General features: G+C 44.3%; 1 protein-coding gene and 1 pseudogene across 1 annotated transcript; both read right to left on the minus strand.

Annotated features, from left to right (window-relative positions):
• Nucleotides 1-5: 5 nt before the first annotated feature.
• Nucleotides 6-21,969, minus strand: Tnfsf10 (TNF superfamily member 10). The gene is made up of 5 exons (XM_045130112.1): nucleotides 21,788-21,969; nucleotides 13,921-14,061; nucleotides 11,067-11,109; nucleotides 4,411-4,509; nucleotides 6-1,498 (listed from the first exon to the last, which is right to left on the minus strand). The coding sequence occupies exons 1-5, from the start codon at nucleotides 21,905-21,907 to the stop codon at nucleotides 1,074-1,076; spliced, it is 828 nt and encodes a 275-aa protein (XP_044986047.1). The 5' UTR covers nucleotides 21,908-21,969; the 3' UTR covers nucleotides 6-1,073.
• LOC123453435 lies at nucleotides 7,542-7,654 on the minus strand (annotated as a pseudogene).
• Nucleotides 21,970-23,312: the final 1,343 nt, after the last annotated feature.

Raw genomic sequence — 23,312 nt, forward strand, 5'->3', positions numbered from 1 at the left:
CTCTTTCTCTCCCTCTCTCTCTGTCACTCTCAAATAAAGAAATAAAAATGACAAAAAATATTTAAAAAAAAGAAGAATTACTTATCTTAGCTCATAGACCAAGAAGTTTCAGACCAGAATTCTTGGCTCTCTTGATTCTGAACCAATGGTGAGACAGACATCACGGTGAGAAGAGCAGGTGGAAGAAACTGTTCACATCATGGTGGACAGGAAACACAGAGGGAAGGGGGACAAAGGCAAACCCCCCAGTGATCCACTTCTTCCAGCCAGCCTCCAACTCCTAAGGTTTCTCTGGAACTGTGAACCTGTGGGGAGATGCCTCTCACTCAAGCCATAACAATCTGCCCCTGGTACCCCAAAGCTCGCTGCCATCTCATAATTCAAAACCTAATTTATCAGCAGATTAATCCATGTATTAGGTCAGAGCCTTTGTGGTCTGATCACCTTTGGACATGTTCTGGCAGGCACACTTGCAGGCGGGGGGGTGTTTTACAAGTTTCAACTCAGTCAAGATCAACCAACACAACATTCAGACAACACAAAGCTAACTTGTGATGTGTGTGTAAAGATTGGGTCAGGGTGCAAGAACGTAAGATCCAAAGGAAGGGTAGGACTCCTTAAAATGAGCTCTTTCAGTCACAAAATGGCCTGGATGTCCATGACCCCACAATGCCTGACACAACTTATACAAGACCATCGTAATAGGAGGAAAAGATGGCCACAAAAGAAGAGAGACTGATTGAGAGGGGGAAGAAGTATGATGGGAAGTAGAGTTGTGAAGGAAAGAGGGGAAGGAATTGTCATGGTTTATTATTGCCTATAATAATAGAAGTTTTCAATAAAAAAATAAAAATTAAAAAATAAGATTATCTCTAAGGTAAAAAAGAAAGAGTGGTTCATGGTGGAGAGATGGCTTAGCAGTTAAGGTGCTTGTCAGCAAACCCAGGTTTGATTCCCCAGGACCCAAGTAAGCCAGATGCACAAGGCTCGTTCTTCATAATCTTCAGTAATCTTCAATAATCCATTCAACATAAAGGACATCTTGGACATATTGCTTTGTTCTTGTAGGCCATTTAGCCAACTAAAAAGGCCCCAAAGAAGCTGGCTTCTTGGTCCAAGTCAACCAACTTGTCATGCGTTACGGAGACAAAAATTTTGTCATTTTCCTGAAGCTGAAAAAGCCCCCCTTGATAGATGGAGTAGAGTCCATATTCAGTTTCTTTGGACCAACAGCTATTCCGAGCACTCTTCATCAGCATGATGGGGTCAAAATAGCTCGTGGACTTGTAGATGTACTGCACCATCTGTTTGTTTTCCCTTTTCTGTCCACGTTCTTCTCGAAACCGGAAGTATGTCTGGCAATAGATATAATAAAACCCTGCTACTTGAATGACCAGCTCTCCCTTTCTCAAGTGCAACTTATTGAGGAATGAATGTCCTTCCCTTGATGACTCCCAGGATACTATTTTCGAGCCCAAGGGCTTTCCTTTCTTGGAGTCTGCATGAAGATGGGAGATACAGAGAGAGAGTTAACAGGAAGAAGTTTATAGCAAAGTGATGAATTCCCTGGCAGCCCTGCTCAGCCTATATTTTTATTGGTCTTGCAAAGGAGTTCAATATCAATCTTCTTGTTCTTTTAATCTTACATGGATTATTCATTACAATTAACCATTTTGACCTACCTTTCTCAGGAGGCTAAAGCAGAGGGATTTCTGTGAGTTCAAGCTAGCCTATACAACTTACTGAGTCTTAAATAAAGTCCTTATAAACTTTGAGTACATTTCCATTATTGGTGTAAAATTTAACTTTAGAAAAACAGCTCAAAAGGCTGAGGAGATGGCTCAGTGGGTAAGGCAGTCACCACTCAAGCCCGAGTATAAGTTCAACCCCCAAACGCCATATTATGAGCGAGGAGACTCTAACAGAGAACAACGGGAGCGAAGAGAGGAGCCTGCCTCAAATGAGATGGAAAGGTGAGGTCCAATCTCAAAGCTGTCCTTTGACCTCCATATACATGTCATGGAACACATGCATGTGAACACACATACACGCACACCCCTACACATACAAAACAATAAAAAGACAAATAAAATAGCCTAAAACAATGATCAGCTTAATTGATTAATAGAAAAGAGTTAACACTGTGATAATTATCTCACATGTGGGAAGAATGTGCCCATTTTTAAAACATGAGTTTAGAAATACCCAGAGGGGAACCTTCCAGAAAAGAAAATACAAATACATTCCTGGAAAAAAAAAAACTTTTTTGACCCATGAGAAGATGTGTGAAATTTCTTCAATCTGGGACCAGCCCTTCACAATAATAGACCGTTATAGTATTACTATTAACTAGACAATTTTCATGTGTTATTCCTCATCCTTACCGCTTTATGAGATGAGAATTACTTCTGCATGTAAAGAAACTAAAGCTTGGCTTGCCTTAAATATTACTCTCTAAGCTTATGTGTATGAATGATGGCTTAAATACGAACTAGCCCCTGTTGGGGATATCTGTGTTGGGGGTTAGGTTCACAGCTGATGGTATGTGGTTGGATCCTGAGGGCTCTGACCTACTGAATGGATTCATTCCTGATGGAATTACAATATGATGACTTTATTGGCAGGGGGTGAACTGTGGGAGGTGAGGCCTGGTTGGAAGAAGGACATCACTGGGGTCACGTTCTTAGAGCTGTGTCTCGTCCTGGTCCCTTCCTGTTCTCTGTTCTGCCCCCTCTGTCACAATGCCTCTGAAAGCACGAGACAGAATAAATCCTTCTGCCTTCGTGGCGTTTTCAGCAGGACTTTAGGTCAGTACATGCACAAGAGTAACTGACACACTACGTGGGCAGGAACTGGAATTCCAACCGGAGAACTTGCATCAGCAGACCCATGAACTACGTTAGAGCTGGACATTGACCCTTGCTACTGCACAGAAAAATGAGACACAGATTTGGTGAAACTGGATAAGTGAGAAGTGGTCACATGCTGCCAGCTTCCTGTGGTGTAACAACATAAACAACCAGGAGAAACTCTTAGTGATTCACAGTACAAGTCAGTGGTGGATTCAAACCTGGGAGGAGAAATGCCAGTGCAACTGCAACGAAGGAAAGGGCAAAGTAACGGAGGAGACACACACACACAGAATATCACTGTAAAGAAGAGGGTTAGGGAAATAGATCAACAGGTACCCGCATGCCTGGTAAGCATGAGGACCTGAGACCGATACTGAGAATGTGGGGCATAGAAGTGTGCGCCTGGACTGTGAGAACTGGGGAGGCAGAAACAGGAGGAGCCCTGAAGCTTGCTGGTTAGAAATTCTAGTGTAATTGGTGAGCTCCAGGCCAATGATAGGCTCTGTCTCAACAGAGGGGGATGATGCCGGGCGTGGTGGTACACGCCTTTAATCCCAGCGCTTGGGAGGCGGAGGTAAGAGGATTGCTGTGAGATTGAGGCCACCCTGAGACAACATAGTGCATTCCAGGTCAGCCTGAGCTACGGTGAGACCCTACCTCAAAAAAACAAAAATAAAAAAATAAAAATAAAAGAGGTGGATGTTGCTCTTGAGGATGATCTCTGAGCTTGCTCTCTGGCCTCCATTTGGGCGTGTACAGATGTGCATCCACACACATACAAACACAGAGACATATAAACACACACACACACACGAGAAGGAGAAAAAGAAGAATATAGGAAGGGAAAGAGGAGAAAAAGAGGAAGACGAGGAAGAAACAAATCTGGGTGTAGTAGTACATGCTTGCGATCCCAGCATTTGGGAGAATGAGGCTGGTGAATCTGGAGTTCAAGGCCAGCCAAGCCTACATTAATCCCTGTTTGAGAAGATAAAGAATTAGAAGGAGCCAGGCGTGGTGGTGCACGCCTTTAATCCCAGCACTCGAGAGGCAGAGGTAGAAGGATCACTGTGAGTTCGAGGCCACCCTGACACTACATAGTGAATTCCAGGTCAGCCTGAGCTAGAGTGAGACCCTACCTTGAAAAACCAAAAAAGAATTAGAAGGAGGAGGAGAAGGAAGCCCAAATGGGAGCCTGTGAGCTTCAAAGACAAAATTTTCCTACTTCATACCTTCCCTGAGAAAATCTAAAATAGAATCTATGCTGTTTGGCAAAACTGGTGTCTATCAGTACAGCAGCAATAATATTGAGTTGGACACAGCACACCACAGCAAGCACTACAGAGTATGTGATCTGGGTGGTTCTCATTTCTTTAGAAGAAATACCAGAGGAGCACAGCATGCAAACTTTTTCTGTAACAAAGTTTGCCAAAAATTTGTTTAAAATAAAGACACTAAACAAGCAATTATCTAGACCATTTCTTCCAGGGCTTCATGCATGCTAGGCAAGGGCCCGACCCTTGAGGGACGTCCCCAGCCCCAGATAAGATGTACGTCTTACCTAGCAGTGCACTGTGTGTCCGATGCACGCCTGTTATGTGAGCTGCCGGTCTGTCACGTCTCAGTTCTCCTGGTAGGGTGGGAATGCTTTGATAGTGCCCTAAAAGAAACATGCCAGAGGATGCAGTCCTGAAATACATTGCAGCTTACAGCTATTGACAATCAAAATTGACATATGACTTCATAAAAACAGCCCATATTTTACTATGATGATCAATCTTTTTCAACATATGCGGAATTTGAAAAACACTTTGATGGAAAGAACAGTAAATTGGATTATAATTTATCAGCACCGTGGAGGGAAGGTCCAAATAGAATCTCATAAACTGAAGGCTCTGGTCCATTTAAAAAAATAAATAAATAAAACTGGTCTGGAGAGAAGGCTTAATAGTTAAGGTACTTCTCTGCAAAGCCAAAGGACCCAGGTTCAATTCCCCAGGACCCATGTAAACCAGATGCACAAGGTGGAGGTGGCATATGTCTGGAGTTCATTTACAGTGGCTAGAGACCCTGGTGCGCCCATTCTCATTCATTCTCTCTCTCTCTCTCTCTCTCTCTCTCTCTCTCTCTCTCTCTCTTTCTCTCTCTGTGTGTGTGTGTGTGTGTGTGTCAAATAAATGAATAAAAATTAAAAGCCAGGCGTGGTGGTGTACGCCTTTAATCCCAACACTCGGGAGAAAGAGGTAGGAGGATTGCTGTGAGTCTGAGGCCACCCTGAGACTATGTAATGAATTCCAGGTCAGCCTGAGCTACAGTGAGACCCTATCTTGAAAAACATAAAAAAATAAAAATAATTTTTAAAAAAATCCTCTAGACTTGAGGCTACAAAGATGGCTCACTGGTTAAAGCCCTTGCTCAAGTCTGCCAACCAGAGTTCAAATCCCCAGCACTCATGTAAAGCTGGAAGCAAAAGTATACCTGAGTCTGTAATCCCAATGCCCCTGTGGCAATGGGAAATGGACTCAGGAGAATGCCAAATCTCTCAGGCCGGCTAGCCCAGCCTTCCCAGCAGCAGACAAGACAAACCCTGTCTCAAACAAGGTGGAAGGAGAGGATGAATCAACACCGTGAGGATGTCCTCTGTCCTCCATGTGGACATTTTGGCAGACGTGTATCAGTACACAAACATATAATCAAATTATCATACACATTCATATACATACAAAATGAATAAATAAAAAAATTAGAGCTACATAAAAATCTGTATACTTGTTATCTTGCTGAGTGATTTAAGGTGTACAAAGAACAAGCTATTAGCAAATTTCCACTGTGAACTATGTATAGAAGAAAAAGTGGATTGGGGGCTGAGGAGATGGCTTAACAGTTACAGTGTTTACCTGTGAGGCCGAAGGACCGAGGTTCTATTCCCTAGTCCCCACATAAAGCCAGATAAATGGGCCGGGCGTGGTGGCGCATGCCTTTAATCCCAGCACTTGGGAGGCAGAGGTAGGAGGATCACCGTGAGTTCGAGGCCACCCTGAGACTCCATAGTGAGTTCCAGGTCAGCCTGGGCTAGAGTGAGACCCTACCTCAAAAAACCAAAAAAAAACAAAAACAAAAACAATAAAGCCAGATACACAAGGTAGCACAGGCTTCTGGCATTCATTTGCAGCAGCTGGAGGCCCTGGAATGCCCATTCTCTATCTGCCTGTCTCTCAACATAAATAAATAAATATTTTTTTAAATAGATTGGGGCAAATTTTTATCATTTCAATCATCTTTTTATGTTTATTTTTTCTCAGTGTTTTTTTTTTCTTTCTTCTCCTTCATTTTATTTATCGTTTTTCAAGACACTGTCATGTAGCCCAGGAAGGCACCCTGAGTTTCCTGCCTTTGCCCCCTGAGTACAGGAATAATGGGTTTTCCAATACCCACCCAGGTGAGCGGCCAGGACAGCTGAGAAGTAAGGAATTGTGCCCATTGAAGACCTTACTAGTAACAAGAAAAATCGCCATTGTTTGCCCTTTACCTATATCTTGTGTCAGGCATTCATTTATTTTATTCATTGATTATAAGCAGAGAATTGAGAACGGGCATACCAGGGCCCTACTGCAGACACATGTGCCACTTGTGCAACTGGCTTTGGGGCGAGCACTGGGGAATCAAACCCAGGACACATCCTGTGTCATGCATTCATTTATTTTATTTATTATTTATAAACTATAATCGAGATTGGGCATGCCAGGGGCCTAGGGAAGCTGCAAACTACAGACATATGTGCCACTTTGGACATTTGGCTTTACTGTGGGCACAGGGGACTCAAACCCAGACGTGGCTTTGCAAGCAAGCACATTTAACCTCTCCAGCTCCATGGGTCATGGCATTTTACATTACCAAATTTTCTTAGTAAAGTAAGTATAGTTATTGTTAAATAAGTTCTAGAAACATAGGAGGAACTGACCATGATCATTTCAGAGAGTTTAAAATTTCTTTTTTTTTTTTTTTTTTTTGGTTTTTAAAGGTATGATCTTACTCCAGCCCAGGCTGACCTGGAACTCACTATGGAGTCTCAGGGTGGCCTCAAACTCAAGGTGATCCTCCCACCTCTGCCTCCCAAGTGCTGTAATTAAGGGCATGTGCCACCACATTTGTTTTCACAGGTCCAAGGAGAGAGAAAGGGGCGGGGGGAAGACACACCACATAGTACACTTCAGGAACTCCAGGGGGGAACTCAGGCACTTTGCATATCTTTAGATTGGAATTTCAAACCCACTACCACACCTTAGGGCTGGACCCTAGGATCCGCCCAGTGACACCTCCTTCAGCCAGGTGGCAGGAAATCCAAAAAACTCCTGAATCTATTGGGGAGCATTTATTCATTCAAATTACCACTGGTGTCATGTTGCTTAGGCTGGCCTCAAACTTGCTATGGAGCCAGGCTGGCCTTGAACTCCTCTTGACCCTCCTGCACCTGTCTCCCAAGTGCTATTATTACAGATGTGTACCACCATGTCTGTCTTCTCTGAATTGAAAGGGTAAATGCTGGGCAAGGCAGTCTTGGCTGATAGTTATTTTATTCCAGGATTTGAACACCATGCTTTTCAAGTTTGTAGAGTTGCTGCTAAGAAGTCTGCTGTTTCCTAATAGACTTATGATCCTTTGCACTTGTCTCTTGTAGCTTTCAGTGTACTTAAAAGTATGGAGTGTGAATATGGCTCATGGATCTGTGTCATCCTATGGCATGGGCCATGCTAACCTCTAAATTGTTCTAGTTTTAGCACAGGTGCTGCTAAAGCAGCAAGCACATGAATTATAAACTGCTATGGGCAGATGGATATTTACTGAACACTAAGTGTGACATGAGCATGCACAGTCATATTAATCTCAGGTTTCTCAGATTTCAAGGTTGCTGTGTCCATTTACTTTTAACCCTGACTGTTAAATAATTCATGACTTGCATGCCCCTAGCCCTTACATTTTGTTTTTAAATATCTAACACTAGAATTCAATTTGCATTTGAGATAATTGCAAAAATACAGGAAAGTCTAATTTTGAAGCATTTTTTTTTCTCCTAGACAGTTTCACTTCTAATTTCATGTCCTCTACATGTATATTATTTCATGTGACTATATAAAATCTAGGAACCACAAATGAATGAAAACACATATTTATCTTTTGTGAATGGTTTAATATACTTAATATAATTATCTCTAGATATATCCATGTTCTTATAAATGACATAACTTTGTTCTTATTCCTGAAAAAAAACAGTACATATACGTACCACGTTTTCTTTATCTGTTTCTGTGATGTTGGACCCAGGCTGGTTCCACCACTTAGCTATTGTAAACACTGCTGCCCTGAACACTGATGTGCAAACATCTCCATGATGCACTAACTTGTAGTCCTCTGAGTAAATATTTAGGAACTGAATAGCTGAATATGGTAGATCAAATTTTAATTTTAGAAGGAACCTCCATATTGATTTCCACAGTGGCTGGACTAGTTTACATTCCCACCGGGCAGTGAGTAAGGAAGGGTTCCACTTTGTCCCATCCTTGCCAGCAGTTGTTAGTACTTGCTTGCTTTTTTTTTTTTTTGAGGTAGGGTCTCACTCTGGTCTAGGCTGACCTGGAATTCACTATGTAGTCTCAGGGTGGCCTTGAACGCACAGCGATCCTCCTACCTCTGCCTCCCAAGTGCTGGGATTAAAGGCGTGCACCACCACGCCCGGCTTGCTTGCTTTCTTAATGACAACCATTCAGACTAGGCTAAGATATAGTTATTTGTGTGTGTGTGTGTGTGTGTGTGTGTGTGTGTGTGTGTGTGTGGTCATGTCAGGGCCTCTTGCCACTGCAAACAGAATACCAGATACATGCCACTTTGGGGTCTGGCTTTATGTGGGGTGGGAGGCTGGAGAATTTTTTTTTTCTAAATTATTTTGTTTTGTTTTTTTCAAGGTATGTTCTCTTACTCCAGTCCAGGCTGACCTGGAGTTCACCATGATGTCTCAGGGTGGCCTTGAACTCATGGCTGTCCTCCTACCTCTGCCTCCCAAGTGCTGAAATTTAAGGTGTGTACCACCACACCTGGTTTATGGAGAATTTAATCAAGGCTGGAAGGCTTTACAGGCAAACACCTTTAGCCACTGAACCATGTGCCCAACCTCTCAATGACGTTTCAACTTATAGTTTTCTGATAGAGGTTAATGTTAAGTGATCTTTCATACATTTATTGACCATTTCTATTTCATCTTTAATTGCTGTCCTAACAGTTTATTGGCTCATTTGTTAGCTGGGTGATTCCATGTTGTTTAGTTTTTTTTGGTTTTGTTTTCATATATTCTAGATATAAATCTTCTGTCAAATGCATAAGATTTTCTCCCATCCTAAGGCTGTTTTTTCAATTAACTGTTTCTTTTTAAATATGCTTTACTTATTTGAGAGAGAGAAATACAGAGGGACACAGAGAACGAGAGTGAGAATGGGACTACTCTCAATGAATTCCAGATGCATGTGCCACTTTGTGCACCTGGCTTTAGGTAGGTACTGGGGAATCAAACCCTGGGCATCAGGCTTAGGAGCACGTGCCTTTAAGCACTGAGTCATCTCTTCAGCCCTTGTTTCTTTTGATGTGCACAGCATTTTTTAAAAATTTCATTGGGTCTCATTGGGCAATTGTTAGGAAATAATGCCTAAGGGACTAGACTCTATTCAGAGTCCTTTTCTGTCCATTTTCTTCTAATTATTTCAGAGTTTCAGTTTTTACATTGAGGGAGGTGATTAATTTGGAGTTGATTTTTTTTTTTATAAGGGTGAGAGATATTTAGTTTTATTTTTTTATGTGCTTTCCAAGCGTCATCTGTACCCTTTTTTCCAATGAGTATCTTTGACATATTTGTCAAACTTCATCTGTCTATGTCTATGTGGGTTTATTACTGGGTTCTCTATTCCATTTCAATGATCAGTGTGTCTATTTTTATAGTAGTAACATACTGTTTTTACTACTATGACTATGTAGTCATATGTGTCTTTTTTATTGTCATTTTTAAATCTTTTAGAGTTTTTACTATAGAAATCATCACTTCCTTGGTTTGGTTGATTCCAAGGTAATTTTTTTTTTTTTTTTTTTTAGGTAATTGTGAATGGGATTATTTCCCTGAATGCCTTCTCAGCATGCCTGTCATTGGTAGATAAGAAAGCTACTGATTTTTGTATTAATTTTGTATCCTGACGCTTTACTGGAAATGTTCATCAGGTCCACAAGGAGTAAAAAGAAAATTTGAAATGTTAGAGTTTCCTGCTAGTTATAGCAAATATTTCTTAGAAAAATCCCAGGAGCCACAAGACAAGAGATGGCAAGTGGGTGGAAAAACTGTCCAGGAAGAGATGACAAAGCAAGAGGCTTTTAGATAAAGAGAGGCATTATCCAAAACATAGGTAACTTGGGAGATCTTATCTATTATACTTACTGCCAAATTCCAGGAAAAGAGCTAAGATGGTTTATTTTTAACACATTAGAAAAGTAAACCAAGGGCTGGACTGATGGCTTAGCGGTTAAGCGCTTGCCTATGAAGCCTAAGGACCCCGGTTCGAGGCTCGGTTCCCCAGGTCCCACGTTAGCCAGATGCACAAGGGGGCGCACGCGTCTGGAGTTCGTTTGCAGAGGCTGGAGGCCCTGGCGCGCCCATTCTCTCTCTTCCCTTCTATCTGTCTTTCTCTCTGTGTCTGTCGCCTTCAAATAAATAAATAAAAAATTTAAAAAAAAAAAAAGAAAAGTAAACCAATTAAATAATTAAAGGAATTGAAATAAAATGAAAATTCATATGAGGGAAGAAAGATTAAGAAGAAATAAAGTTCTGACAATAGGCAGGCCATAGATTCTTGTGTATTTGTTTGTGAGGGAGATGTAAAAGCACCAGGGTTCCTTGGCACATCTAGTTTTACATGGGCACTGGGGAAATCAAACCTGTGCCAGTAGGCTTTGTAAGCAGTTTCCTTTAACCACTGCTATATCTCCTCAGCCCAGACCATAGATTTTTTAAAAATATTTTTAGCTTTCTAGCTAATCAATGAAAAGAGAAATAAAATCAATGAGATTATAGGCAGAAGGTGTGAGATGGGATATGTGGATGGGAGGACGGAGAATGAGACTGGACAACAGTGACATTTGTCAAGAAGTTGATAGTAGCAAGTAAAATTAACAAAATATTACTACCTTGAGCAGCAGGGATGGTTTCCTCAAAGGTTTTCAAAACCATCTGTAAAGAGTATCAAATAAGTTTGTTAACATCCCTAATTTTTTTTTTTTTTGTTTGTTTGCTTTCTTTTTTCAAGGTAGGGTGTCATTCTAGCCCAGGCTGACGTTGAATTCACTATGTATTCTCAGGGTAGCCTTGAACTCACAATGCTCTTCCTACCTCTCCCTCCCAAGTGCTGGGATTAAAGGGATGCACCACCACGCCAGGCTTCATCCCTAATTTATTTTTTTAATTTTTGGTTTTTCGAGGTAGGGTCTCACTCTAGCCCAGGCTGACCCGGAATTCACCATGGAGTCTCAGGGTGGCCTCGAACTCCCAGCAATCTTCCTACCCCCAAATGCGAGGATTAAAGGCATGTGCCACCATGCCCAGCATCCCTAAAATTTTTAACAGAACAAAGCATGCCTGTAGCTCCAATATCAAACATGACCTCTCTACATAGACAGCGATTGAGAAAGCTTTGCATTGTCTGAGCACAGCATTTATATAGGGTGGGAAAGTTGGGTGATAATCAGAGAGTTGTCCCAACACAATGATCAAGGGATATTCTGAAAGTCCTGTTTCAGGGTGAAGGTTTTAAAAAGTCATACTTGGGACAGCACAGGAAGTAGGAGTCATCTGCCAAGTTAGGTCAGTCATGGCCTCCAGGTCTCCATGAAGTTCCTAACAGGCATGTCACATCACTGTCTCGGTGTGTCATGTGTGTGTGGCTGGAAGTTATTGGGTGGATCTTAGCCTTAAAATATTTTTTGTTTATTTTTATTTATTTATTTGAGAGCGACAGAGAGAGAAAGAGGCAGAGAGAAAGAGAGAGAGAGAGAGAGAGAGAGAGGGAGAAAGGGAGTGCCAGGGCCTCCAGCCACTGCAATCGAACTCCAGATGTGTGCAACCCCTTGGGCATCTGGCTAAGGTGGGTCCTGGGGCATCGAGCCTCGAACCGGGGTCCTTAGGCCTCACAGACAAGCACTTAACCGCTAAGCCATCTCTCCAGCCCAGAATCTTAGCCTTAAGATGTAAGGCATAGTTCTCCTCTCTTATAATGCCTGCAGACATACACAGCCCACAGGGGGCTGCTGGCAACAATGCGTCATTCTCTACTTCTGAGAATGCTAAGACTTGGTCAACATAAAGATATCAAATTCCTATACTTTGCTAACATCTAGTGCCCCCCTGTTTGGACTAACCAAGGGCGGAAATCGTGTATCATATAAGAAGGGGAGTCTTCCTACTCAGTGAACAAAACCTGATTGTTTTTTCCATGGTTTCTGAGTCATTCCTAGTGTGCCCCATCACTATAAATGCCAGAACTGCGCCTGCTCTGGGCCCTCCCTCCGAAGCAGAAGCTCTCTGCGGCTCCCTCTGCTTCAGCGGGATCTGGGTCAGGGGAGGAAGACTGTCTGGAGTCCCATGAGCCCTGGAGAAAGAAAGGGAAGTGAGTGTGGAACTGAGCGCATCCTCTGGTTTCTGTTTCTCACCCTTTCTCCTCCCTTCTCACATTCTCAGCGAGGGAGAAGGGAGGAAGGGAGGGGAAGGAGAAAAGGATGGGGTGGGGGGGGGAAGAAGGGAGGTCATTATGATAGCTTGAGAGGCAAAAGAGAGCCTCCAGACACAGTCAGATGATCAGAACCAAGTGTGCCCACGGTAGCTCGTCGAGATTGCTCAAGTTCCTTAGCTGACCTGAACTTCAGTTTCTTCTTCTATTTAAAAATGTGTGAGCGCGTCACAGCGGTTCCACGGTGAGCCACTGTGCGAGTTCAATGGGCTCCAATACCAGAGGGGCAGGAGTTTACAGGAAGCGGTTAGCTACGGCCATTGGTAGCCAGCCAGGAGCCCACTTCCAGGAAGGCCAGAGAGCAGGTGTGCTCTTGGAATGCGCAGGTGCAAGTCGAACTCATTGCACATAAGGAGTGCATCCTTCTTCTCTGAGCAGAGGCGCTCAAGCTTTCCACCTAAACCCTGCCCACCGGTCCGGCACTGCTTATTCAGAGCACACCCCGTCACCACCCAAAGGACTCCCAAGCTGTCTGACACACACCCTCCTCCCACCCTGGAGTTCCCCACTGTGCCCTTAAGCAATGGCGGCATAGATGGGGCATTGTTTTTCTTCCTAATTTTTATTAACAACTTTCATGATTATAAAGAATACCCCATGGTAATATCCTCCCTCCCCCACTTTCCCCTTTGAAACTCCATTCTCCATCATACCCCTTAGATGGGGCATTTTTTAATATCACTGCTTTCATCTGACCTTTTTCCAAGAAGGCAAGAGACAAATATTTCTAAAGGCCATCTTGCCAAGAAGGAAGCAGGTGGAGAAGAAGTTGATTTGGTTTGATCTGCAAGTGAAATTAGTTAACCCCAGTCAGGAAAATGAGCTGTTAGCTAACGCAAGGCATCTGCTGGATAACAATGAACTGGGGAAACATCGCTTTCAATTTTTCAAAGGGCCTCCCTTTCCCTTTCTTTATCTCTACTTGCATACAAAATAAATATGTATTTAATTCCAGATATCAGCGATGTAGGAAGAATGTGAAACATCACTGTTTGCCCTCTTCTGTCTTCTGAAGAAAAACAAAACTCGCACCCTCCGTTACCGGCCAACCTTGACCAATGGGCTTGCCTGTACTATCAGTTTCAAGAAAGCAAGATAAGGAGATGTCCCTAAGTTTTCCTAGTTGTGTGAATTTAGAGGAAATCACTTAGACAGTGTAGGCCGTGGTTTCTTCATTTGCAAGATTCAGAGTCTAGGTTTGATCATTTGAGAGATTCTTTTTCCTCTCACCTCTTGCACCTGCCGGGGAGGTAACCTACCTTTCTAATGAGCCGATGTAGGTGCCTCCTGGTCGGCCAGCAGGCGCTGCTCAAAACCTCTTCATCATCGACGGCATCCCAAGAACTGTTGTTTTCCTGTAAGGGGCAATCGGTGCTGCTTTTGGAGAACTTGTCCTTCATCTAGGTGGGAATGGAATATAACAATGTGGTGTTGTTATTTTGACCCATCTTGAAAGTAGGTGAAGCAGAAAACATGAGTGTTCAGAGGCATTTGGGCGCCACAGGCAATTTCTCGCTTTAAATAAAAGGAGGCATGCTGACCCCCATCCAGGGCAAGTAAGCCGGTGAATGTGTTGGAAAGAGGAGAGCTGTTTGCCAGGCTGTCTGGGTCTCAGTGGTCTTTGCTGCTGCTGTCATTCTTAACTGTGTGTCACTCCTGCCTTCCCCGTGCCTCTGTATGGGATTCTCATTCGACTTTTCTTTCCACATGTGTGTTTGTGTGGTGTCTGCGCATGCGTGTGCCCCGTGCACGCCCTCTGTCACTCATCTGTGTGTTTCCTTGAGAGTCTGTCACTGAACCCAGAGCTACCGTTTCTGTTGCCTCCCCACATCAGTGAGCCCCAGTGACCTCTATTCCTCCCCTCCACCCTGCATGACGGAGGTTACAGGGATCTTAGCCAGATCCTCACACACACTAGGCAAGTACTTTACCACTGAGCTACATTACTAGACCTCTTTTTACTTTTTTTTTTTTTGAAATGAGGTGTTGCAGTCAGGTTCTCATTGCTGACAGAAATCACCTGACCAAGAGCAGCTTGTGGGGGAAAAAAAGTACTTATTTTGGCTTATGGCTCCATGATGGCAGGGGAAAATGATAGCATGAGCAGAGGCTGGACATCATCTCCTGGCCAACATCAGATAGATAATAACAGCAGGAGAATGTGCCAAACACCAGCAAGGGGAAACTGGCTAACACCCATAGGCCTGCCCCCAACAATACACTGCCTCCAGAAAGCACTAATTCCCAAATCTCCATCAGCTGGGAACCTAGCATTCAGAACACCTAAGTTTATGGGGGACACCTGAATCAAGCCACCACACAAGGTTTCACTGTTGTCCAGGCTGGCCCTAAATTCATTCTGTACCTCAGGCAGGCCTGGCACTTATAGTCTTGTTTCAGCTTGTCAAGTACATGAGATCACACATTCCTTTGCCATCAACTCTGGCAAAATGACATGTCTTAAATCCAGGTTGTTAGGAAAACAAAACCAAACAGGAAAGAAGGAAGAAATTCCCAGACTTGTGGGGACCTGATTCACCTTACTCACATCCCTTCCAGCCTGACATGGTATTTATTTTCTCTCTCCAGCTAGAAACCCACAAACTAGGCACAAAAAAAAGGAGAGGAGTCCATTCAAGTTCCAGCGTCCTTAGTAGACAGTAACTGGCCGTGGTGGGTTGGGTCAGATGACCCCCATCACCTCACATGTTCTGAATGCTCGGTCCCCAGATGTTGGCAATTTGAGAGCAGGCACTTTGCTGGAGGAGGCACGTTGCTGGGGGCAGGCTTAGGGGTGTTAAAGCTAGTCCCCTCTTGCTCACCATCTTGTTGTTTTCCACCTGCTGTGGAAAAAGTGGTCTCCACCCTCTGCTAGTGTCACCCCTTCCCCTGACACCATAAGGCTTTCCCTGGAGACCTTAAGCCAAAATAAGCATCATATGAAGGTGTTTACTTATGACTAAAAGCCCAAATTTCCAGTAGCCACATTATTGCCAGCAAAGTCCTCACCACTGTTAACAAATACTTGCTTAATTTTATATACTTCCTGCCTCCCATCCACTTCCTCTAAACCATGCAAAACTGTTAAACAGATTGAGAATAGGAGGAGGAGGAGGATGAAGTGGACAAGGACACAGGAAGAGTTGCCAGACTGGAAGGAACAGGGTCCCAGGGCAGGAACATGGTCCTTGGCAGGATCAGGCAGGGGTGGTGGCTTAGCAGCCTGTTGTGACCTGAGCTGGATTTTGAGAGGAACCCTAGCAGCAGGAAATACTGATTAAGTGACGTAGTCAAGATCTTGTAATTTAATTATTATCACTGTTTGTGAGGCTGAGGACGTGGCTCCGTGGTAGCAATTTTTTTTTTTTATTTTTCGAGGTAGGGTCTCACTCTAGCCCAGGCTGACCTGGAATTCACCATGGAGTCTCAGGGTGGCCTCGAACTCATGGCGATCCTCCTACCACTGCCTTCCAAGTACTGGGATTAAAGGCGTGTGCCACCATGCCTGGCTTCAGCAATTTTTTTTAAGTGAATGAAGCATAGATACTTTCAGAATACACAGCCTAAAAAAACATGGAAAAATAACATTTTTCTAAGGGTAAAAACAAAAGCAAACAAAATAGTTAACTAAAAACATGAACAATCGGGAGGCAGAGGTAGGAGGATCGCCATGAGTTCAAGGCCACCCTGAGACTCCATAGTGAATTCCAGGTCAGCCTGGGCTAGAGTGAGACTCTACCTCGAAAACCAAAAAAAAAAAAAAAAAAACATGAACAACTCTAGAAGATTCTCTTGTACACATGCTTGAGATTAAACTGCATGTGCAATTTGATGAATAGTTGTTTTCTCTTAAGACTATACAAAAATAGCATATTTGTTAAATCAGCATAAAAGAACTGGGGATGGGGGTGGGGATTTAGCTCAATGGATGAGCACTTGCCTAGTAAGCACAGGCCCTAGGTTCAGTTTTCAGCACCACCACCCCCCAAAAAAAGAGCTAGGAGAGAGAGCAGACGAATGGTTGAACCCATGCTTAGCATGCCCAAGCCCCTAAGCTCTGAGTTCAGATCCCCCAAACCCATGAAAACGCTGGACATGGAAGTTCCAGCCTGTGGTCCCAACGCTCCAGAGGTAAGAGCCGGGCGTGGTGGCGCACACCTCTAATCCCAGTACTCGGAAGGCAAAGGTAGGAGAATCCCAGTGAGTTCGAGGCCGCCCTGAGTCTACATAGTGAATTTCAGGTCAGCCTGGGTTAGAGTGAGACCCTACCTCAAAAAAACAAAAATGAAACAAAGTGTCAAAGCTCCAGAGGTAGATGCAGGCAGATCCCTGGCACCATGCTAGCCAAGTCAGTGAGTTCGGGGTTCAGTGTGAGACCCTGTCTCAATAAATAAGGCTGAGAGTGATAAAGGGAACCGCTTGACACTGACCTCTGGTACAAACACACACACACACACACACACATGAGCATGCTCAGCTGCACATACAAGGGCATCCACACACATGCACATGCGAAAATAGGTCCTACCATCTAAAGAACCACATTTGCCAGGCATTTTAACACATACATATTATGCAAGAAACCCAGGGAGGAAGTCTTAACCACATTCATGCTCTTACACATTCCTTGAATTATATTTGGTGCTCTTTTTGCTACAAATGTGAAATCAATGCTGGCCAGTGAGTGTGTGGTAACAGCTGAGGTCATTACAGGAACGATAAAGAATGGGTAATCTACCCTCCCCCTCCCCCCACACACATCCTTTCTGCTTCGCCACATCCCTTCTATATGAAAGGTGAATTTCCTCTCACATGTCATGGGGCCAGGCTCTTCTCCAGTTAACCAGTGCATGGGTATCAGAGGCAAAGCCACAGGGGAATGTGTGACTTGCCCTGCTATGTAGGGCCGGTTTTGCACTGGCGCCTGTTCCTCTGAGAAGTGGATTTCCATGGTGACTGCCCTCAGTGGTATCACAACGTGGCAGCTGTCTAGGCTAGATTGACCAGATATTGGTGCGACATGGTGTCCACAGGGTAGACAGATGCAATGATTTTTAGGCGACCCTCTCTGCTGTCCACACATTAGTCTCTGCTGTACTTTGAATGGGTATCCCCCAAATACATTCAGGAGCTTCTTAAAGTGTGTCATTTGGATTCTCCAGCCACTTAGTCAGAGGAGGTGTCACTGTGGGCAGATAGATCCTAGGGTGGAGCCCTAAAGTAAGTCTGATCTGAATTCCAGCTAGAGCTATGCAAAGTGCTGGGGTGCTGCCTCGTGTTCCTGGAGTGTGCTTGCTTGTGGTGATGCTGATGGTATTCTCTCTGCTTGGGTCTGTGAAAGGGGGCCAGATTCTTCCACTATTATGGAACTTCCCTTGGATCTGTAAACTTCCATAAGTCCTGTTCCTCCCATTAACTGTGCCTGGTTTGGAAGTTCATCCCAGAAACCCAAGACTGTCTGCTACTGAGAAACCTGGGGTTGTCTACTACAATCTCTGACAATCATTGTCATCCATGGAGCTATGGAGTTATGAAGAGGAGTCCCTTTGCCTTTCTCTCACCCAACTAGGGGCGCCAATCATAGACCATTACCTTATGGGTTTTCCTCAGAAAGACAAAACCTTCAGAGTTTCAGCCCATTTTTGGGTGTGTGTGTGTGTGTGTGTGTGTGTGTGTGTGTGTGTGTGTTGTGTTATATGCGCATGTCTGTATCCTTGCAATGCCCCATGAACTCTCCTGCAGCAGGGAACACTTGCCTGAGGTGGCCATAGGAGGATGTCAGGTGGGCCACTCCATCACTCTTCTGCCTATTCTCATATTGAGCTGGAGTCACTTAGCGATACAGAAGCCCATTGACAAAACCAAGTTCCCACCCCATATGATATGCAAATTACATATCCCTAATAGATAATTATTACTCTACAGCTTTTGTACACCTTACATTTTCTGGGATCCTCCACTAGCCTGGACTTTTCCTAGCCATCTGGAAGGTATGGTGTTGCAAGGCATATGGGGCAAGACAAGCTACAAAGCATTGAGCCCATGCGTGACATGCTGGGAAGAGAAGAGCTATACTTGGGGTTCACAGTCCTGGGTCCTGTGCTGGCCCTGCTCTGCCTCTTATCAGGGCATATGTAATGCTTTGCTCTTCAGATTTCAATGTTCCTCATCTAAAACATGGGAATGAGCATGGAGAGAGAGGTCCAAAGTGACTTCCAGGTCTTAATTCTCTACTCTTTAATACATTAGTCAGCAAGTGCATGAGAATCTAAATGCTGAGTGGTTGTTTTTTTAAAATTTAATTTATTTATCTATTTATTTATTTGAGAGAGAGAGAGAGAGAGAGAAAGAGAAAGAGGCAGATAGAGAGAAAGAGAATGGGCACGCCAGGGCCTCCAGCCACTGCAAAGGAACTCCAGTTGCATGCGCCCCCTTGTGCATCTGGCTTACTTGGGTCCTGGGGAATTGAACCTGGGTCCTTAGGCTTCACAGGCAAATGCCTTAACTGCTAAGCCATTGCCCCAGCCCCTGAGTAGGTTTTATGTCTCTGTCTGTGGTGTTGGCACAAATATGTGTGTATAACGTGCATGGACATGTCAGAGGACAGCCTTGGGTGTTGTTCCTCAGGTACATTATCCATCTCCTTTGGAAACAAGATCTGCCACTGGCCTTGAGTTCATGAATTCACCGAGACTTGCTGGCCACTGAGCTCTAGGGATCCCCTGTCTCACCTCCTCAGCCCAGGAGTTACAGTTGTGCACCAGCATACCTGGCATTTTGTGTAGGTGCTGGGGATTGAACTCCTGTGCTCATGCCCATGCCTGTGAAGCAAGTACTTTAATGACTGAGCCACCAATCTCTCTAGCCCCTACATTAGTTTGTCTATAGCAATTCTGCATTTCTATTTTCAGATGTTTTATGTAGCTGAGAAATAGATAAACTGAAATGACATTCTTTTTATCTGTGTTTATACCTGCATTTGTACCTGGGTTGCCCTTTGGCATTTTTTATGCTTTATTTATTATTGTTATTAATCACATGTTTCATATGGACACATCATGTGTTGGAACCCTCTTTTTCCTTTTCCCTGTCCCCATTCCACTGAGGACCTTCCTCAGTGGGGTTGCAGGTATTCCCCATGAATTTGTTGGCTATGTATTGTGGGGGGAGAAGTCAGTTTTTTGGGGAAGCAGGAAGGAATGAAAAGTGGCAGTTTTAATTCTAATGTTATCTCATAAACAGTCAAATCCTGAATATATATTATCTGCTAACTTCCTTATTACAGATATGTTTGCTTTCCAGAAGGCAGAGTGAGGACTTTACACTCTCATTTAACTGTCAATATAAGACACTGTCATGGAAAGCAAGGCATAATTCAAATGTCAGGTTTACATCCATTGCCCCCTCAGTCTTGGAATATGATATTTCAAACTTTGGTTTTGATTTGAGTTCAGGCACACATTATTCTACTTGCTGAGTTCTAAAAGCCTGACTTTTCTAGATGAAGACTTTTTATCTACTTGAAATATTTTGCTTAATGGAGTGGCAAAATTTAATCATGGATGATGGAGGATAGCATGAACCCCCCCCCCCCCGCCCACTCTCTCTGAGAGAGTGGCGTTATTGAGGAGTTATTGGCAGTTGCTGGGCAGAGGGCCAGAGAGAGACATCTTTTTTGCAGTGGTATAACACTGGCAAATTGCTTGTGCTCTGATGACTATTGTCCTACCCATGTTTATGCAGGCAACTGTAATTAAGCACAATGGGTCTTGCACACATACTAATAGAGAGAGAGAGAGAGAGAGAGGGAGGGAGGAAGGGGGAGGGAGGGAGAAACGTAGAAGAGGAACTAGATGAGAAAAAGGGGTTCAGTGGAAGGGGATAGAGAGGAACACAGAGAAGATATGGTCAAAATACATTATATATGTGTACAAAAATGATCAACAAAATGGAGAGGAAGGGCCAGAGACATTGCTCAGCAGTTAAGGTGTTTGCCTGCAAATCCTAACCACCTGGGTTCCATTCCCCAGGATCCATGTAAGCCAGATGCACAAAGTGGTGCGTGCATCTAGACTTTGTTTAGCAATGGCTGGAGGCCCTGGGATGCCTGTTCTCTCTGTGTGTGTCTGTCTCCTAGTTCTCTCTGCTTGCAAATAGACAAATAAACATATTTTTAAAAACTGGAGAGGAAGACAGTGGCCTGCATGAAGTTAGATGACAAGCAAGCAGTAACTAATGAACTTTGGTGCCTACGTTGGACCCAAGTGCAACACTTCTGTCATATCTGTCTTGAGTCCATTGGCATCAGCCCCAGGTGAACACAAAGCAGCAGTGGTCTACAGCCCGGCTTTCCGATGAGCCCTCGTCGTCCCCAGCCTTGGTACCTGTGTCTTTACAGTACCTGCCATTCACTCACTCACCAAGTATTCCATGGACACCTGGTCGAGAGTGTGTAATGAGCAGACCCAGCTCCTGCCAGGAAGCAGGTACCTGATGTCACAGAAGTTCATGAGTCAAGAGCTCTAGAGGGAGGAGTGGTAAGGGGGGGGGGGGAAGGCAGCACAGCTCGGTTGTTAGAGTGCCTTCCTAGCGTGTGCAACACCCTGGGTTTGATCCCCAGCACCCTATAAAAACAGACCCGGTGGAACACATCTGTAATCTTGGCACTTGCAAGGTGAAAGCAGAAAGAGCAAGATTTCAAGGTTATCATTGGCTACATAGAGAGTGTTTGAAGCTAGTGTAGGCTACATGAGACTTTGGTCCACCTCACGTCACCCCCAAAAGAACTCTAAAGCATTTGACAGACAACACTCATGAATGGTGACAAGGTTAATATTGTCGAATATATGACATAAAGTGCATATAACAGAGAATAAAGACAAGCACAAAGCCCTCAGAAATGTTGTTGCCTACCCCTGTTAGCAGCTGGTAGAGCCAGTTCTGTGACTCTCCTTGGTTCACAATCTTTTGAACTCACGCTTTCCAGAAGTCCTCCACACTTATGCGCATATGCTGCGGTTAGAAAGGACCCATTTTCACTCACAGCACAGCTGCGGGAGGGGAACGAGCTGGGAGGCAAAGGAAAGACAGTAACCGAGCAGCTGCTGAGACGGCGCCGCTACTGACCTGCTTCAGCTCGCTGGAGAAGTACACATAGGTCACCGCCACCGAGAGGGACTGCAGCAACACCTGCACGATCACCATGAAGAGGATGCTCGGGCCCCTGGGAGTCTGCGCCGAGCCCATGGTGCCCTGACTGCTTTCTCTACAGCAGTAGGGGCCAGCTGGCTATGAGGAAGGTATGGGTGAAGTCCTCTTTCATTTTCTGTTTCCTTTAAGAGCTAAAGGAAATAGGGCCGGCTCAGTGAGCTCCAGAGCCAATCAGAGCAGATATAAACTGCCAGCGGCAGCAACTTTGAAGACATAAATGCAACTTGAAAAACTTTCCCAAACTGGGCTCAATATGTAAAATGCAACAAGTCAGGCACTGTGGTGCACAACAGAGCACCAAGGGGGTGGGGACAGGAAGGATCCCCGAGGCCTGCTGGCTAGCTAGTGGAGCCAAATCAGAGCCAAAGGAAGGGCAGGACTCCATGCAACATGCTACCCCCAGACACAAAATGGCCTGGGGATATCCACGGCCTCACAGTGCCTGACACTGCCTGCACAAGACCATCATAAGAGGAGGAAAAGATCATGATATCAAAATTAAAAGAGACTGATTGAGATGGGGAAGGGGTATGATAGAGAATGGAGTTTTAAAGGGGAAATTGGGGGTAGGGCGGGTATTACCACGGGGTATTTTTTATAATCATGGAAGTTGTTAATAAAAATTTGGAAGGGGAAAAAAAAGGTCAAAGAGCCTTTCCAAAGGCTTGAATGTAGTGGCTAAGGATGTGACTCAGTTGTTGGTGCAAGGGAAGTGACAGAGAAAAGCAAACTGGACTCGTTTATAACAGACAGGGACTGTTTATTGAAGCACAGTAGGGCTAAACTAGCTGAATTGGAGAGCTCAGGGTTCAAGAGAGAGACTTTGCCTCAGTGCAGAAGGTGAAGGACAACTGAAAAAGACACCCAATATCAATGTCTAGCCTCCACTTGAATGCACACTCATGTGCCCTCACACATACATGAACACACAGGTGCATCCCAACACACACACACACACACAAAGAAAATTATCTTAGGACTCTTCTTGTACACTTTGGTGACCTGCACAACTCTGAAAAAAGGAGAAAAGAAAGAGAGCTGGGGGCAGGAGAGATGGCTTAGTGGGTAAGGCATTTGCCTGCAAAGCCAAAGGACCCAGGTTCAACTTCCCAGGACCCACACAAGTCAGATGGGTCTGGAGTTCCTTTGCAGTGGCTGTAGGCCCTGGAATGCCCATTCTCTCTTTCTCTCTCTCTCAAATAAATAAATATAAATTTAAAGAAAGAAAGAAAGCGAGCGAGCGAGCTGGGGCCCATCTGAGATTCTGATGCAACTGACCCAAGGGAAACCCTGGGCATGGGGAACAAATTCTTTCTAGTTGATTCCAAAATGCTACACAACCTCTCTCAGAAAGGTTGTCGTCTCCTTGTCAGAAGTGACTGTACCCAGTCATGGGCTGGATTCTAATACCCCCTTCAGCTGGAACCAAGCAATGGGAATT

The sequence above is a fragment of the Jaculus jaculus genome, chromosome 11 (genome assembly GCF_020740685.1).
Source record: "Jaculus jaculus isolate mJacJac1 chromosome 11, mJacJac1.mat.Y.cur, whole genome shotgun sequence".
NCBI classification, from domain to species: Eukaryota; Metazoa; Chordata; class Mammalia; order Rodentia; family Dipodidae; genus Jaculus; species Jaculus jaculus.

Excerpts from the sequence above, each read along its gene's own strand:
- Tnfsf10 (XM_045130112.1), bottom strand. The coding sequence starts at position 21,907 with ATGGGCTCGGCGCAGACTCCCAGGGGCCCGAGCATCCTCTTCATGGTG. Across the intron at positions 4,510-11,066 it reads AACCATCCCTGCTGCTCAAG|GGCACTATCAAAGCATTCCC; the intron begins GTAGTAATATTT and ends TGTTTCTTTTAG. Across the intron at positions 1,499-4,410 it reads GACACACAGTGCACTGCTAG|ACTCCAAGAAAGGAAAGCCC; the intron begins GTAAGACGTACA and ends ATCTTCATGCAG.